General features: G+C 46.4%; 1 protein-coding gene across 1 annotated transcript in view; it reads right to left on the reverse strand.

Annotated features, from left to right (window-relative positions):
* Positions 1 to 19400, reverse strand: part of LOC146816465 (uncharacterized) — a 348783-nt gene that overhangs the window by 181251 nt on the left and 148132 nt on the right. Inside the window, exon 3 of the mRNA XM_085610296.1 lies at positions 15835 to 16111. Within this exon, the coding sequence (XP_085466422.1) occupies positions 15835 to 16111 (277 nt within the window). The remainder of the gene's footprint in view (positions 1 to 15834; positions 16112 to 19400) is intronic.

Below are 19400 nucleotides of genomic sequence, written 5' to 3' on the forward strand. Positions count from 1 at the left end.
AAAACCCACGGTGTCTTCTGGAGGGGAAGGCCTAGAAGGGTAGATGTCGTCCTGTGGAACATTAAGGACATCTGGTGTGCTGTAATCATTCCAGGGGTCAGGGGTAGAAGGTGGACTAGGGTCCCCTAATGGTTCACCATCGGCGCCCCACCCACCCCCGTGTCATCAGAGGTGTCATCATCTACTGGTGGAGGAGGGTGGTGTTGGGGGGGCAGGGGGGGGGGGGGTCCTTTAGGAGAGTTTTCGGTGTATGATCCGGTTTGAAAAGCTCTTCTGTGGGGGGCTGGTGTTTCGGCGCCGATTTTTTCGGTTCCGAAGGCTTGCGCGGTACCGAGTCTGGAGTGGTCTTGTCTTTAGGCTTGGAACCGTGAGGTTTAATAGTCTCTGTGGGAGCCTGCAGAACCGATAGTTTCTTTGGTTCCGAGGGTCTTTTGGGCTCCGAGGGTTGAGAGTCCATACTTTTTGGGATCGGCTTTTTGCTCGGTTCCGATGGTTTTTTCGGAGTCGAGTGGGTGGTGCCGGTAGATTTCGGTGCCGAGGGCTTTTTGGGAGCCAAGTGCTTTGATGCAGAGGCAGCGGTCAGCACGGAGGAGGAGGGCTGTTTGTTTTTCGTTGATGTGTCGGTACTGACGGCAGGCTGACTCAAGCCCGAGTCACCTGAAGGCTTAGTTGTAGACTTCTTTGCCGGGCCCATAGGCGGGGCATGAGAAGTATTATCTCGGTGTGTACCTGGGCCCAAAGGGGAAGGTGTGACCGAAGCCTTTTTTGATGAGGAGGGGAGGGGGGGGTCGACGTCACTACTAACGACCCGTTGCCCAGGAGTGATCTCTTTGACGTCGCTTCGGAGGCGCTGACAGGCCCCTCTTCGATCCGCTCCTGTTCTGGTACATCAACGCCCTCCTGAAAGATGTCATCGGGAATAGCTGTGGACGAGCGAGCCATTGTTCTTCGAGCTCAACGATCCCGAATGGTTTTCTTGGAGAAGAAAGAGGCGCAAGCTGGACAGTCTCTGGCCTCGTACTCCGGTGTGAGGCAGAGGTTACAAACCTCATGAAGATCGGTATGGGGATACTTCGACCCACATTGAGGACATTTCTTAAAGGGAGTCCTTTCCATGAGCCAGAAGCGTAGGCCCGAAGGCCTTCATCAACGATCGGAATCGAGGACTTAGACGGAGAGATGCGCGACGAGTAGGGATCGCAATCGAGACAATACCAAAGAGAGGGGTGAAGGATTGAAGTAACGGTACCGAACTGGAGCGCGAGAAACACACCCGAGCCCGATGGCGGAAAAAAACAATCTGAAGATGGAGCCGATGCCCATGCGCACTATCACCCAAAGGAGGAGTCACCTATCCTGTGACTTCCAAAGACTTTTCCAAGACAAAAACAAGTGCAAACATCCGGGCCCAACACCGGATAGCGATCTATGCATAGTGTGTGATCTGCAGCTCATATGCCTCGTACATCTTTCCAAGATGATCCAGCTTCTTGGATTCCCTTTCTGGCGGGGCAGTAGGGAAGGCGCTTTGGGCAGTAGGGAAGGCGCTTTTGGAAGTAGAGGCTTGGACCACCAAGCTCTCAGGGGTGGGGTGTTGGGAAAGGAAAGTGGGGTCGCCCGGGCCGGGCGGTGGCATCGGGCAATCATTCTATCCATGGGAGCCCCCGTGTTGGGCCTGGACCAAGTGCCCAAAAGGATATCAGTAAGGGCCTCGTTGAACGTAAGCAGAGGCTCCGAAGAGCTCGCCGCCGGCTGAAGCACCTCTGTCAGGAGGTTAGTCCTGACTGCCACGGTAGGGAATTCGAGGTAGAGAGCCTCGGCTGCCCTACGCAACACCATTGCCTATGAAGCTACCTCCTTCGTAGCCACGATAGGAGAAGACCACATGCCAAGGTTAGGGGATGTGTCCAGACCACTGGCATCCCTCAGTTCCTTTCTCCAGTCCTGTTCAGATTCTACCTGATCAGCTAAAGGGTCTCTTGACCCCTCACAGTCCTACTCCTCATCCTCTGGGTGCCAATCTGGCTGAAAAGGGACCCCAGTAGTGAACAGGGTTACAAAAAACCTCTTGGCGCCAGATCCGGCATCAGGCGACGTCGGTTCGGCTCCAGGTCCATGTCGGGATGGAGGCCAGGGCGGAGGAAGCAGCGCCGATTGAGGCGTAATGAGGTCAACCGGCGCCTATCTGGATCCAGGTCTAGATCCATGGGTGGACTGGGGCGCCGGAGCCGGCGGCGGCGAAGGCCTAAGCTCCCCAACCGGTTCAGCGGGGCCCGAAGGTGCACCAACGGGTCCAGGCCGCCCAAAGATGGCATGCATCGCCTCGTAGAACGTACAAAGCTGGGCGGGAGTCGCTCCGGGTCGCAGAAAGGGAGGGAATCACGGAGTCGACTCTTCGGGCTAAGCACGCGGAACCGCAAGAGGTGCACCACCCGCATCCCTCGTCGGATCGGCCGACGGACGAGTAGAAGTCGAAGAGCGACGATGCTTCATCGACTTCCCCGAGTGTGAAGACTTCAATGACTTGGACGAATGGTGGTGGCTCCCCGATCGGTCCCTCGACCTTCCTCGCGACCAGGATCTCGAACAGTGCTGAGCCAACTGCCGGCGCTAAAGCTGCTTTCGGGACCGCTCCCGCAAAGCCTTTGGCGCCATCGACTGGCAGTCGGCGCACGACTTGTGGTGGTGATCGCACTCCAGGCAAAAGAGGCACACGCGGTGCGGATCTGTCACCGACGGTCAGTTACAGGAACCGCAGGCCTTGAAGCCGGGCGTCCCTCGTGCACCAGGAGTCAAAGACTCAAAAAAGTAGACAAAACTCGAGAAAAAAGTCAGTCAAAAAAGGACTGGAGGTACCGCTCTTCCCGGATCTGCGCTGGCAGGCGCGGAAAGAGAAAGAACTGACGTCAGTGCGCGAGGGCGGCATCTAAGTAGCTGCCGCAATGTCATCCTTGCGACACGACGCCAACGACAGACGCGGAGCCAATCGACGCCACCTTCCGACGCACAGAGGTACTGCTAATGAAAAAACGCCTCAACCGGAACCCGGGAGTGTTTTATTTGTTGAATCGTGACGTACCTAAAAAGCAATTAAGTCTGCACCGATGCAAGTGCATGAAGTGTCGAGAGGCAGATTGAGTGGCATCCAATCCCTTGAGGAAGTAAGCGAGTCAGAGGGGGTGTGAGACAGAGTTGAGAGTGATCCTTTTTGCTTGACAGCACGATCGTCAATCGCCTTATCTTAACGAGGTTGATGTGGTGTACGACATCATTTTTTGCTGTTAAACAGTGCAATCGACAAACATACAAAATACATTTTGAGACTGATTGGTGCATTCATACAGGGAGAATACACACCTTTCTCGATCTCTACCGTTAGAGGGAGAATATGCTTGATGAATTGTCTTTTGGTTATTTATACAGAGTGTGACTACAGGGGGATGCACCCGCTTGCACACCATTTCGAGCAACTATATAGATGAAACTTGGTAAGAAACCATCTGACCTTACTCTTGCTTTGATTAATTATCCTAAAAACGTATAGTCTTCAAGCTGCAAAACTACACCGACAGGTAAGAAACTATACGTTTTGCAGCGTGAATCTTTCCTGGATTCACTGTGCTGTGCATAGACTTTGTAGCGGTTTTGTTATTGTGGTGGCTGGGTGGAAGATGAGGTCTGGTTACTGAATATCTGTTGTAAGACCATCTGTCCTACTTGCACTTTCCTTGTTCATTTGAATATCCACACAGTAGTGCTTAGTGAACATGTGCACTGAAGACCATGTTGCGGCTTGGCAAATGTCGTGAATAGGTGTGTTTGCCAGAAGCTCAATTGTTGCTACTTTCTTTCTTGTTGAGTGAGCATGAGCTTCTCCTTGTAACTGTTGTCCTGCTTGTTTATAGCACAGTTGTATGGTTTGTGCAATCCACTGTGCAACGGTATTTTTGGTACCCGGTCGTCCCAAAAAACTGCTGGCAAAGGATACAAAGAACTGCTTTGTCTTTCTGCACTCCTTTGTCCTTTCTATATAGTGCATTACTGCCCTCCCGGCGTCCAGTGTGTGTAGCGCCCTTTCTGTGCTTGTGGTAGGTTTTTAGAAAAAACTTGGTATTTTAATTGTCTGGTTGATGTGGAACCGTGACACCACCTTTGGCATGAAATGTGGGTCTGTTCTCATTACAATCCTATCATTGTGTATTTGCAGGTAGGGCTCTTGAAGTGTTAGCGCTTGCAATTTACTCACCCTTCGTAGCGATGTGATAGCCTCTAAGAAGGCTGTTTTTAGCGTGAGCATGTGCAGTGTAGCTTTGTGAATAGGCTCAAATGGTGCCTTCATCAATTGAGTTAGCACTACGTTGAGGTTCCATGCTGGTGCTGGCATTATGTTTGGAGGTGCGATTCTCTTTGCCCCTTCTAGAAAATGTTTTACTACTTGGGAGGGGAAGAAGCTCTTTCCTGTTTCTCGTCTTGTGTAAGCCACTATTGCCGCTAAGTGCACCCTTAGGGATGTGTAGCTAAGTTTACTTTGCAGTAGATGCGTTGGGTATTTTAGTACTGTTGATTCCCCTGTAATTTTCCTTTGTAGTTTCTCCCTAATGCACCATTCGGAGAATCTTTTCCACTTTGCCACGCAGCACTTTCTTGTGGTAGGTCTCCTTGCCTCCCTGAGCACCGCCATTGTGCTTGCTGGTAGTTTGAGGTGTGCAAATTCTAGGTCTTCAGGAGCCATGCTGCTAGGCTGAGGCTCTCTGGCTCTGGGCGCAGCACCCTTCCGTTCTGCATTGCTAACAGGTCCCTTCTCTTTGGGAATCTGTGTGCTGGTGCTTGCGCCATTTCTACTATTTGTGAAAACCAGGACTGTCTGGCCCACTGAGGAGCTATTAGTATTAGTGTCATGTTGCTCATCCTGCATTTGTTGAGTACCCTGTGTATCAGTGGTATTGGGGGAAAAGCGTTTGTAAATGTCTTTGACCAACGTATCCATAGTGCATTCCCTTGGGACCGATGGTCTGGTTGTCTGGATGCACAGTGTTGGCATTTTGGGGTGTTGCAAATAGGTCGATTTGTGGTGTACCCCATTTCCGGAACAGTTGCTCTATTTCCTGTTGGTTGAGCTCCCATTCGTGGGATGCAGACGTTTGTCTGCTGAGTCTGCTTCCACATTGTCCTTCCCTGGGACATGTATTGCCAGCAAGTCTATTCTTAGTGGAATGGCCCATGTCCATATTACCTGTGCTAGCCCCAATAGTGCTACAGATTGTGTTCCTCCGTGTTTGTTGATGTAGAACATGGTGGTTGTGTTGTCTGTTTGGATCACCACCCTGTTTCCTTATAGCTCCTTTTAAGGCTAGGAGCACTGTTTTTAGCTCCAGGTAGTTGATGTGTTCGACCGCAGCCTGCTGCGACCATAACCCCATCACCTTGAGTTTGTTCATGTGCGCGCCCCACCCCAGCCGTTAGGTGTCTGTGATGGTCACTGTTGGAGTTGGCTGTGTGAATCGTTTCCCGTGATATGTTCCATCACGCTATTTCCTGATGCACTGCATGTGTGACAACCACAAGATCTTCCCAACTCCCTGTTGCCTGTGACCATTGCTGCTGGATCCATTCCTGGAATGGTCTCATGTGTAGGCGAATATTCGGTACCAGGTGTATGCATGATGCCATCATTCCCATTAGCTTGCTCACTGTCCTCCCTGTCAGAGCTTGCCCCCTGAGGTAAAGACGTGCCTCCTTCAGCATTGCCAAAGGTCTCTTTTTGCTGGGGAACACCTTGCCCTGTATGGTGTTGATCTCTGCCCCTAAGAATATCTTCACCTGTTCCGGTTCTATTGAAGAAGATTGTACCCAATGGATTGAAAACCCCAGTTGGATTAGTGTTTGCATCACCTGCTGGATGTGTAGTTTACACTGGCTGTAGGAGCTTTTACGAGCCAGTCGTCGAGGTAGGGGTATACATGTATTCCTCGCCTCCTTAGGTGCGCTGCTACCGCTGCTAGACACTTTGTAAACACCCTTGGTGCAGATTTGAGTCAGAATGAGAGCTCTGTGAATTGGTAGTGAATCTTGTTGATCACAAATCTCAGTAGGCGTTTGTGTTTTTTGTTGATGGGGATGTGTAAGTACGCGTCCTTTAAGTTTATATTTGCCATGTAATCCCCTACCTGTACCTGGGGTAATACTTCTTGCAGGGGTGTCATTTTGAATCTTTGTGTCCTTATGAACTTTTTAAGAGCCTTAGATCCAAAATCGGCCTTAGCGTTTCGTCCACTTTTGGTACGAGGAAGTAGTTGGAATAAACCCCCTTGTTTCTTTCCTTGTACAGCACTATCTCTATTGCTTTTTTGTTGAGCAGTTCCTGTGCCTCTAGCAGTAAGAGTGAAAGTTCCTTTGCCGAGAGCGCCTTGTTGTTTGGCCTCTTGTTTGGAGGCTGTTTTTCTAGCTCTGTATAGTAGCCTGGAGGAAGTTCCTTATTCTGCCTCCTACTGGTGTTACATGTTGGGGGAACTCTTTGTTTTGTGAACTTTGTTTTTTGATTTGTATTCTGTCTTGATGTCCCCCTCGAGGTGTTTTTTGGGTGGGCGTCTGCCGTACTGAGAAGTCACTTGGAGGTGGGTAGTTGCCCCCATCTCCGTGCCTGTCCTCGTCCGTTTGAGCAACCTCGAAAGGACTGGCCTCGTGGATGGTACTGCAAGTTCTGCTGCTGCTGTCCCCGCTGCTGCTGGTCCTGGCCATTTCCCTGATAACCCTGTTGGAAGGTTTGGTGCGAGGTACTTGGTTGGTTGCCTCCCCTACCATTTGGCCTTCTTGAGGGTGTGCCCCTTCTCATCCCTCTAAACTGCATTGCTCCCATGGACCTTGCAGTTTCGTCCCATGGACCGTGCAGTTTCATTGTCTTTTTTGAGTTGAACTTTTCGTCAACTGGCGTCCCAAACAGTTGCTCTCCATTGAAGGGTGTGTTCAGGATGTTGTTCTTCTGAACCTTAGGCTGAAACCCGAAATCCTCAGCCAGGCGTGCCTTCTCTCGGTTACCCCAATCATCATCTGCCTGCTGGACGTCTCCGCTGCGTTTCAAGGCCGACTTTAAACATGTGTTCGCCATGTTTTTCCCTTCCTCTACCAGATGGACTGCCCTTTGCTGGTACTGATCGGGTAGATGCTTCAGGAGTTGTCCCACTTCCTCACAGTGCTGGTACACGTGCCTGTTGAATAGGGCATTTGAGTTGGCGATGCGCCATTGGATTGCCGCACTACGTTCTACTTTTCTCCCCATGAGGTCCATTCTTCTACTCTCCTTGTGAGGAGGTGGTCTTGCATTTGTGGGCACATTGGCCCTCTTCCTAGCTGTTGCAGTGATTATTGAATCCCTGAATATATGCAGTGTCCTTTGAGGAGTGTTTGTACTTCTTCCCTGTTCTCGAGGTCCCTGATTTACCTAAGTTGGCTCCCTGAAAGCCTGTCTGCCCTGGTCCACCACACTAGGGAGCATGGGCAGGAATTGACTCCTTGTTTGTGTACACAAAAGGGTCTCCAGGAGAAAACATGCCTTGGGCTTCTCCTCCTCCAATTTCACTCCATAGGTCTCTGCAGCATTCTTGACCACCATATTATAGATCCCTATATCGTCTGGTGGTGAAGGCCTCGAAGGGTGTGTGTCTACTCCTTTGGTACTTCGGCGTCTAGGTCATGCCACTCTAAGTCTTGCGCCTCCGAGGACGTCGAGTCCTGGTAGGTTTGCTGTTCGTCCTCGCCTTCTCCCTTGAAGTAATACAGGGCCTCTTCCTCCTGTTCTTCGACCGGTTCAGGCGTTTTTGGCGGTTCATTGTCTTCGTCGACCCTTTCGACCTCGGCCGTGGGCTTCGGCAGAATGGTGTACTGCCTCATTTTTTCATGCAAGTCCTTTTTCCGCTGCAGGATGCTCGCCACTTCAGCCTAGAGCCTCCTCTTCTTCCTCTCCATCTCGATAGCTTGTTCGGCGTCGAGGGTTTGAGCGCTTCGAGGTCATCGACGAAGTTGTTGTTGACCCTTCTTTTCTCTGCGTCGAGGAGTCCTTTTCAGGGGCTTCCTTCGATGACCTAGATTTTTCATGGGTCTTCGCCATCTGGGAGTCCTTTTCGAAGGATCCGCTGGGCTGTTTGTCCTTGGGTGCTGTTGCTTATGCCGAGTGCTTCAGCGGCAATGCTCACTTCAAGGACTTGGATTTAATCTTACGAGTGTCAGTCGAGTATCTGGGATTCGACGACTCTTACCTCCTTCGATGTTTTCTTTTGGACTTAGACCACAGTGCAGTCCTCCAGTCCTTCGGCGATGTCGTCCTCCTCTTCACTGGAGAGGCCCAAGTCTCGGAGAGATGGAGGTGGCCCCTGCATGGTGTGGTTCGCCCTTCTCTGCCTCTCTTACTCTGAGGGTCTTGGGTGTGAACGCTGAGCACGCGTTGCAGTCCTTGCTGTTGTGGTCGAGCAGCAGGCAGAGGTTGCAGACTGGATGCTGGTCCTTCTGGGCTTATTTGTGGTGGGAGTTGGTGCAAAACTTGAAAGGTGTTTTGTCCATTTGTGCGCTCAGGGAGCCTCCTGTGTGCACATTCTCCGGTGAACTTCGAGATCTCGTGAGAAATTCTTCTTCGTAGTCCCGGTTACCTGACCTGTAGTCGGGTGTGATGAAAAACTGATTTCTTCGATTTTTTCCAATTTTCGTCGATTTTCTCTCGAAAACTCAGGAACTCTTCAGTAACGATCCAGACCCAAACGGCAGAAAAAAGAATCTGAAGATGGGGACCAAAGGTGGGAGCTTCCAGAGGAAGCCCTTCGACGTCACGAAGGACACCAAATGGTAGAATGTCGACGCCCACCTGGGCCACAAAAAAAAAAAAAAAAAAAAAAGAGTAAAAGAAGACTACAATTCCGGACCCAACCACAAGATGGCGGAATAATGCACAGCATAGTGAATCCAGAAAGATTCACGCTGCAAAACCATTGTTTTCCCAATCATGGATGGGAAGGAAGTTTGAGCGATGAGTGACTATATCTGTGACTGGTGGTAGTCAGGGGGTTTCCTTTGATTACGCCTATGAATGCATGGGATTAAGATGTAACATATAGAGGTGGTCTTCCCTATAAATCTTAATCAAGAGATATGTGCATATACATACACATATATCGTTTTAAATGACATTTGAAAACGTGGGGTCCTGTATCATTTTGTATTAGTTTGTATTTATATTTATGTGGTGTGTTTGTCGTTTCAGTAACATGAGTGTCTACACAGAAATTGACAAGCCAGGTCATTATATGTAGTAACATTTATCACATCAAAACACACACATTTCTTTGAAGATTTGGTTATTTACCAGGAAAGGGAGTGCCACAGATCAGGGATCGCTACCCCTCAAAGAAGGAGTTGGCCTACCAAATTTTAAGAATTATCAAACAGCCTACCTATGTAAACCAGGTGTTACACGGTTTCAGGATAAGTTTGAATACAAACCCCAGTGGCTAGAAGTAGAAATTAATTTGATAAAAGGCATCCCACTTCCAGCTATTATGACGATGCGCATCTACTCTATACCGCACTCAAAATATATCATTCAAAAAGCTTTTGCCTGTCTTGACATTTACTCCATCACAAAAATGAGTGCATCAAACCTGATGTCTATTTGGTTCAACCCCAAAATAAAAACAGACAAGCAACCAATATATTGGCGAGACTGTTAACATAAAGGAATTAACCTGATCAAAGATCTGTATAAAGGTGGCATTCCCATACCATTCTCGATTATTAAAAGGGAAAGAGGAGTGGGGAGAGGAGTTGGCCTAACTGCTAGGGCAGTCGACCTCGAATCTGGGTTCGAGTCGACAATAACGCTGAACATCCTGTGATTCTGGGCAAATCACTTAATCTCCCCGTGCCTAACAAAAATAAATGTGTCCTCATGTAATGCAAATGGTGCGATGTAAAGCGCTCTAATACCTGATTCGGGTCAAGTTCGCTCTATATAAAACAAACAAAAAAAAAAAAGTTAAAAAAAATAAAAAGAAGAGGACTAAACGATATAGACTTCAATAATTTCTTGAAACTTAAAGTACAGGTCTCTAAATTACCTCAAAAGGTTAGACCCCCCACTCCCCCCATCACACCCTATCAAGCTGACACACCTGTCAAATGCCGGGCATATGGTATCACAAATTTATATGGCTTTACTTTCTGAACCAGGTAAAGCCTACATGATTGCTGAAAAGAAATGGAAATCTGAACCAAATAGTAAGGCATTAGGATTTGACTGGGAGCAAATTCATCTAATGCCTTTCAAAAATAAAATACCCCCACACTATCCCAGATAAAGTACATGATTATAAATAGGAACTATTGGACTCCAGCCAGACTATATAAGCTTAAGCTTATCCACTCCCCATATTGCTGGAATTGTAATTCACCAATAGGGGACCTGCCAAACATGCTTATGTTCTGTCTGATGTTAGAACATTTTAGGGACAGGATCTTTGGGTGTATCACCCAGACACTACATATCACCCGAACCAAGGAACTATCATATATTCTAATAGGATGTCACACCCCAGAATAAAAAAAAAAAGATAGTGATTATTTCCTGCTTGATTTATTGCAGACACTGGCATGTAAAATAGTTTTGAGTAACTGGAAGTAGTTCGACAAAATATCGTTCAAGATATGGCAAGAATGGCTAACCTTTCTTAGGGGTGCAAATATGACCCTTCAATCCTCCCCTTGGCAATCTAGAAATAGGAAAATCTGGAACTCGCTAGACTTCTCTTCATCAGCGTTTAAGACCCCCTGAAAAACAGACCCTTTAAACACCACTCAATTGGGATTCGTAAGCCCCTAAAACAAGCAATTGTTTTAAGATTATCATATTCCTCAATAAATCAACAGTGATATCCCCGAAATATTGATTTGGTTCACCTATTGGCACTACTAGTACCCCCTTGACTTAATTATTTAGTTCTCTTTCTTCTCATTCTTTTCATGCTTAACCTACTATTCTTTTGTATAATACTATGAAGGTAGAAGTTATTTGATATAAACAATTGTAATTTGTATGACAGAATCCGAAGTATCAATAGTGCTTGGTCTATCAGGATTATTTCACATAACTATCTTGTATGTCAAGGATCTGGAGATAAACAATGTAAGGTTAAATCACTCCTGTTCTATCAAGGTATATTTGTAAGACCTGACTGCTACGTATCACCCCTCTCTATACCTGTACTGATGAATGCACAACGTTACTATGTGTTTTCTCTTTTTGTATTTTCTTATTAATACCCAATACAAATGATTTGAAATTTTAAAAAAAGGGATCAATAGTCCTGAGGCAGGTCAAAACGACCCTTTATGGGCGATTGTACTGGCCGTAAAATGTCGACATAGAAGTAGTACAGGAGAGGAGGTGGGCCCTAATCTCCCCTAGACGATCTCAGTTTAAAAAAAATCTTTTAATCCTATCAAGGGAACCCAGGAACAAAAATTTGATGTAGGGTATCTCTGAGTTAGTTTTAGACTTTTTCTTTAACTGTCCTTTTGTTAACTGCACAGACACATTTATGTTGGCTATGTCCTCCCCCTACCTTTGCTCCATCCCAGGCATTGGTCTGTGCAGGGATGTTAAAGCCGCCCTATGATGAAGCATGCCACTGCCTAATGGGTGAGGGCAGTTTAACAAACCTCATGTTTTCTTTTAGAGTTTAAAAGAGACGGGTCATACCTTCGGCCACCAATCTCTCACTCCTTTACCTCGTTTTGTGGTTACAATACTCCAGTTGGAACCAGTTCAGGGAGCCATTGGCCCCCACTGTGGTGCGAAACTAGACAAAGGACATGGGAGTCCTCCCCTCTGTCCAGCCCTTCGTCTGCAAGGGACGCCTGAATTGTTCCAACCCTTACCCCTAGGTACTTAAGGGCTTATGCTTCGGTCGCTCTTCAGATTAGTCGTGAGGCATGATTCAAATCCGAAACCACTTAATCTTCAACCGTCTGGGCACGATGGACTTTGTTGGACTTCTCTTTGGGAACAGAGACTGCAATTGGTAGACTGATGCTGCTCCTGGTCTTGTTATCCAGCCAGTCTTCTGCATCAACTGTGCCTGTGCTCCAAACAGGTTGTTCTCCAGGCCTGTGGGCATCAAAGACACCCAAAGGAATCTCCCTTGGAGTGAAGAAGTCACTCTCCTGCATTTTCAGGCACTGCTACCAAGCTGACCGGTCTGCTGCTCCTGACGTCCCACAGACTCAGAAAAGGCTCGGCAACACTGGTGGTGGGTCTGTAACTTCCTCGAGGCCTGCCCGGTCTTCAAAGCAAGTTTGAAGTGTGTAGTTCTCGTCTGAACCTCTGGAGCAGTATCCCTGTGCAGTGCGTCAACTTGCCGTTGCCAAATCTTGTTGATTTACTTCCCCAGAGATCTTCTAGCTCCAAGAAGCTCCAGCATCTCCTGCTACCAAGATCTTCGTCCTCACCGCATACTCGGCACCGTGGTCCTGCCTTCTTGGTGAGCTTCTGGAGGTCCTCTAGCAACTCCTGTTCATTCAGCCTGTAGGTCCTCTTGAGGGTCGTCTTATGCTTCAGTGGGCTCCCCTGCTTGCTCAGGGCCTGCTCTGACTCTCCTGCACTTGGTGAGTCCCTTGGACCCTGTTGGTCCCGATACTGCACCATCTTAGCTTTCTTTGTCTGTTGCTGCTGCCAAGGCTTGCTTGTGCTCCCGCCGGACACCGACCCCCTTGCTCTCAACATCCGATGTGAAACAGCTTGTGAAAGGCTCCTGGTCTTCCACAACATCGCCTAGTCCTCACTGCAGCAGCAACAAGGCCACCATCGGCTCTCCTACATCTTTGTTCATCAGTGGTCATTAGTCGTCCATACCTCTTGGTCTCTTCCAAGTGGCATAGACTCTGTCCACTCTGCTTGCACGTACTCCTCTTAAAGACTTCACCCTTGGATTCCACTGTACTCTTTAACCTTCGTCGCCACGGGTGGGGTGACTCTCTAACCTATCTTCCAAAGGGTTTCTTCAGGGTCCTCTGGGAAGGGTCCCTCTTGAAAACTGCAACCGCGACTTTCCCACCGACTTGTATTGAGCACGCCTTCACACACTGCACACGGCCTCAGTGGGGTTCCGGGGTACTTTCCTTGGTTGGTTCCCAAGCTCTTCTAAGTCTTCTATGTCCAGTCTTGACTTTAGTCGTGGTTTGCATTCCACTTTGTTAGTATATGGTTTGGTCTCCCCATGGAGACCACTGTGTATTGGTGATACTTACCTGTTCTATTGTTGAAATATTGTGTGCATTGTGATTATATCTCCGGGTAGGAGATATCTCAATGTGGTAGTGAGTGTGTAGAATAAATACGTATTTTTATAACTACACTGTGTGGTTCTTTTTCACTTAACTTATACCACATGATTAGTAACTGGTAAAAACAAGTTGCTTTACACTCCTTCTGAACTAAGCCTGAAGGCTGCTTTCCACAGCTACCACTGAGAGAGCTTTCTATGGTTGTCTAAGACCACTAATAATCACCATAAGGGTTGCCTGGATTAGTGCAGGTTGCTTCACTTAAATAAGTGTGCACCATATACTAAGCCATCCTCCTCCACTCATGCTCTTCCTCTCCTTCCTCAGAGGAGAAGGTGGAGGTTGATTTTGCACCACCGGAGGTGGAAGAGGTGCTTGTGAAGGAGACGGTAATGTTGGCAGAAATCTAATCCGCTAACATGGATTGTAAGTCTGTAACAAGAGGGGAGGCATACCATATCTTGTTGAAGTTGTTCTCAGTGGCGTTGGTCAGAGTAATAATATGCTGGGCATAATACATTTGTTCATCTGAGTCTTCGTAGTACTTTACGTTAAGCTAGGATGGGCTTTGTGCTGCCCCAAAGAGGCTGTTACTGTCATCGTCAGGATGAAGATCATCATCCAACTGATGTGTTGGTGATGTCAAAGAAGGAGTTAGTGTTTTTTGCTTTCATTTTTGGTGAGAAATCAATTTCTCTCCTTTTGATGTTGGGGTTGTCGACGAGGTCGTCGACGCAGTTGTCGTCGTTGGTGTATCTGACTGGATTCTGGTAGTGGCTGTCATCAACGATGAGCCGTCGACAAGGGTAAGCTGCGTTGACGAGGACAATGGGGCTGCCATAGACAATAAAGCCGTGGACGTTAGTGTCGCCGTCGGCCATATAGCCATCGTTGACTAAGCTGTTGACAGGATGATGGGTGAGATTGTCGACGGTAGCTTCGTGTGGCATACCTTACACTCCTCGGGTCTGTGGTCTGGGTGGAGACAATAAAGGCAGTCCTTATGGGGATCGTTGATAAGTAGCCTCTTCTTCCTGGTGCCACAGGACCTTAGGAGGCCTTATTTGTTTAAGTTTTTCTGATATGGAAGCGTCAGTTAACTCCACCCAAAAACAGATACAGAGATCTGTATAATATATATATTAATATATCTCTCAGGAAGGTTCTATATGGTGGGGTCATCTGATTGGTTGCTTTTCAAGTTTGGCCCTGGATATGTTACTAAATAATGAGGCCTTAAAGTCCTATGTCTATTGAGACATTACTTTTTAAATGTACCAGGGACTCCCATCTCGACGACAGGGAATGATTCAAGCATGTGAATCCATGAAAGTTCCAATACTGGAGTAAGTGGACTTTAGATGTAGGAAGGGCTTTTAGGCATGGAAGTGTTTAGTTGTGGTAGGAATTTTTAGGGATCTTGTATGGGTGTTATTTAGGGGTAGTGATGGGAATTTAGTGCATCAGCGATGGGTGGTGTTTAAGGATTCAGGACTGGGTGAAGTTTAGGGTGGAGGTGCGAGGTGTGTTAAGGGTTCAGGGACGAGTGAGGTTTAGACATAGAAAGGGATATTTAGGAGTCAGGAATGCGTGGAGGTTATGGGAGTGAGGGGTGATGGGTGGAGTTTAGGGATAGAAAGGGATGCTAGGGTTCAGCGATGAGTAGAGTTCAGTGGTCAGGGATGGATATAGAAAGGCGTGGTGATGAGTTTTTAGGGCTCAGGTCTTGGTGGTGTGTAGGGGTGGAAAGTGCTTTTGGGGTTCAGGGATGGAGGAGTCTGGAGGTCAGGGATGGAAAAAGTTTAGGCATGGTGACAGGTTTTTAGGGGGAAGGTGTGGCTGGTGTTTTTAACGCTGAGAGGGGGTAGAGATCAATGGTGTTAAGAGGTGGTGAGGGATCCACAAATTAAAAGGATCCGAAGTAACTGTTTGACAGCACAAAGATATAAATCCAAAGTAATGCAATTAAATAAATACATCTGACAAAAATGTTTCGAAAAGTAAGATCTGTAACCTTTGCATTTACGCCTTAAAAAATAAGTGTGCAAAAGCCAAATAAATAAAAATTAAAGATTCTATTGATTGATTCCTATGAAATGGTAAATGATATTCATCCTGCATATTTCTATTAGACAGTTTAGATTAAATAGTTACTCAGTATTGGTATTCCATGAAATCGTTATTCTATAAAATCCTTCAAACCTTTGCCCTGGCAAGAAGTTCTGTTGAGCTACAGTCTGGTAAACCAAGACAAAGACTTGGAAACTACAGTACAATGAAGCATCAGGTCCCCAAGCACAAGCTACATTCCTAGAAATCAGAACTGGGCCACAGGTGTTCCTGACGTCAAATGGATAACCACTCTCAATCACTGGGCAGCTGCTGTATTATAAGCAGATAACTCGAGAACTGTAACAAAGCTTTAATCATATTATGATAATAAAGCACACTAAGAGTGCTCAATTCAGAGAGAAACAAGAAAGTCAAGTAGAGAAATAAAAATGTTCAGACCTGAAAAGGAAGGCAAGGCTCTTGTTCATTTTGATTCCTTATAATGGACTTCATGGGCCTGATTTCAAGGTCTTCTGGATGACTAATGCGGTAATCAAGATTACTTCTATTATTGAGAGGGCTTAGTGAAGTGGGTCGGTGGGTAGCATTCCTCCGACGATAGTCTGTATCGTTCCGTACAGTTAATGGGCTGAGGCACTGTTCCACTTCAGAAGTACGTTGTTGGCAGCTAAGGAGATGTTCTCTTGTCAAAATACATTCCTCAATCATTTCATCTCTGCAAAAACAAAAGGTATTTTTTTTAAATCAAGGTAAATGCAGTGCAAACAAGAATTGCAAGCATAGCCTAGTATCATTCAGAAACAAGTACCTCAAGTAAAAGTATATAAGTTACAGAAAGTACACTTCTCAAAAAGTAAACACTATGATTGTGTTTCCTAACCCGTGGTCCAGGGAGCCCTGTGGATAGGCAAAGCCTACTCAGGGGGTCAGCAATGGTTTAGAAAATTAAATAATATTAATAGATTAACATATTCTACATAATTAAAGAAGCTAAATGTAAGATTAAAATTTTTAACACCTTTGGTAAATTTGAAGGAATTTGAAACTGGAGGTTAAAAATTCAATTAGTACCCTCCCTCAGGTCCCTGAAAGCCAAAAGATTAAGAACTGCTGTACTATGAAATTAACTTGCAATTTCAACAACTGGCTAAATAAAATAGTTTTTCATTTTTGTCCACAGACAAAGTAAAACTGATTATGTAGAAGATCTGACAATTCTGAAGAACTAGACTAAAGAAAAATTACTTGCCCTGGTAGAATCCAGTAGCTACCCTGTTTTGCTAGGAAGGCGGTTTGAAAAGTCTTGAAGTCTCCCAGGTTTAAACCCCCCAGAGTTTGTCAATCTTAGTTTTTTAAGTACTCATCCTTGGTTTTTTGTCTCGCCAGATAAAGTTATTTAACATCTTGTCTATTTTGCGGTGGAAATCGACAGTGAGGGTTAGAGGGAGCATGTTAGTAAGGTAGTTTATCATAGGTGTGACCATCATTTGGATTTGTTTCAATCCTCCCCCACCATGTGATACATTTCGGTGACCATCCCTCAAGCAGCTTTTTTATCTTGTTCAAATGCAGCCATGCTAAACAAAGTAGAGCCACTAGTACTTCGAACAACCAACAGACACAACACTCTAACGAACACTATACTTACAAACACCAGAAACGCCCTACTGACGGTTGATCAGAAGTTAAAACATAGAATAACAAACTTGAGATGGGAATCAATATGGACAAATAATAAAATAAAATACAAAGGCAAAACACTCTATATGAAGACATGGGTAGAAGCAGGAATATCCCTTCCCATCCAGCTCAAGGATGAAGGGAGACCCATCACTTTCAGCTCGCTTAAAAACAAACACACCCTACCGGATATCGAATTATATAACTTCCTAAAGATTAAAGCGGCATTGACCAGAGCGAGACTGTCCAATGCCATGCCCTCAATCTTCCAGTACATGTCCAGCCTTAACAAAACGGGCCACCAAGTGTCACATATCTATAGACTACTGCGCCCAAACACTTCGAGACTCAACTCTAAAGTACAAACTTACTGGGAGTCAAAGTGAGGTAACACTCTAAGCGAAAAAGAAAGCCAAATACTATGGTCCTCCCCCACACACTGTAAAGTAACCCCGATACTAGCTTAGACAAAATTCTGGATCTTACACAAACTACACTGGACTCCTGCTCGCCTAGCGAAATTGGGTATAAACACAAATGACCTATGCTGGAACTGTAATAACTGGAAGGGAGATCTGGCACACCTCATCTTTTACTGCCCTACAGTTAAAGCCTACTGGGGAAAAATCTTTGCCTTTCTAACAGACATGCTAGGGTATTCCCTTAAACCAGAGTTTGCAACCCTGGTAAATACCCTTATCACGACAGAACCACTATCACAAAGAGATAGCGATTTACTCGACCTTTTGTTAACTGCCGGGGTTAAAATGATTCTAAATAAGTCGCAGGACACATCCAAGGCATCGTTCAAAGGGTGGCTCAACTGGGTAACATACCTTAGAGGTGCAGACGCAATGTCCCTACGAGACTCACCGTGGAGACAACCCAACAGAGGGATGTGGACATCTATGGACAAGTACCTAGGCCCGTATGAACCTCCATGAAAAAGGAGAGATCGACCCCGGCTTCCTAGCTTTAAGAACAAGGGCAGACTATAAAAGAAACGGAGGGAAGCAGAAGGTACCGTAGAATGTAGAATGCACGGACTTTGTGCATGTTCTATGTTTTTGTATGACTAATTGTTTAGTTTAGTTTTGTGTGTTTGTTTTCTTTTTTATGGCAAAATCTCAATAAAAATCTTATTGAAATAAAAAAAAAAAAAGAAATATTACTTGCCCTCGGTCAAGCTCTTTCTGGTGGATATTCTAGCTACCTGCAAATTCCTCACCTGAATATCCCAGGCGTCAAGTCTGGATCCGGAAACTCTTCAATAGCGTGCCTACACCTTTGGGGTGCCCTTGCTCCATTTCGGCTCCATACTTGGAGTACATATAATGTCACTGGAGCCAAAATGTGCCCCCGTCGGCGTGCTGAAGTCAGTTTGGATATATTTTTACCCTCCTTCTAGGCATACAGATGAGTCTAACATCTCAAACACAGGTACAGTATTTTGTAATATGATGAGACCACATTAAGAGGACATATGAAATTAACAGCCATGCAACAGGGAGGAGGCTCTGTCGTTAAGAAAGTTATGAGTATCCACCATAAAGAGTGTTACCGAAGTGTATAGAAGTAGGCATCATGCAGGTCGACAGACACCATCCAGTTTTCCGCTTCCAGCACTAGCAAAACCTTTGCTAGGGAAAGCATTTTGAAATGTTCCTTTTTGGGGAACTAGTTCAGAACCCTGAGGTCTAGGAACTGACGGACACTATCCTCCTTTATGGGAACTAAGATGTACCCTGAGTAGCATCCCTGTGCCTGTTAGGAAACCAAGTTCACTGCACCCTTTAGGAGCAAGGTCTGCACTACTTGCTGTAGGGCACATAGGTAGACTGGTGGGAGTGCATGTGACTGGGGAGAAATTGGTCGAAGAGAAGAGGTTCTATTGGTAGGGTAGAGTATAACCCCTTTCCACAATTTGCAAGACCCAAAAGGTCTGAAGTGATGGCCCTCCAGACTTGTGGAGAGCAGGACACCCACACTTCAGCGGGCTGTGTGTCTTTTTCCAGACAAGGGGGGATGCGGGGGGACTAGTATTGCTTCCCTCTGCTAGATTAAAAGAGGAGGAGGGAGGGAGTATGTAGAAAGCATGTGTTTTTCTTTTTTCCGACCTCTTTTTTACTGCTTGCTTGTTGCTGCTGATGAGCCAATTGTGGTAGATTCTGGAAGGAAAAGCCTCTTGAGAAGCCTTAAAAACTTCCCAATCTGCCGAAAATCCTTTGTTTGGGACTGAAGGCCAAGTGACCCTACAGTGGCTTTGCTTTTCCAGTGATGAGTCAGCATTTTGCTTTGAAGAGGCAGAAGTCTTCGAAGGGGAG

This window comes from Triturus cristatus, chromosome 6, assembly GCF_964204655.1.
Source record: "Triturus cristatus chromosome 6, aTriCri1.1, whole genome shotgun sequence".
NCBI lineage: Eukaryota > Metazoa > Chordata > Amphibia > Caudata > Salamandridae > Triturus > Triturus cristatus.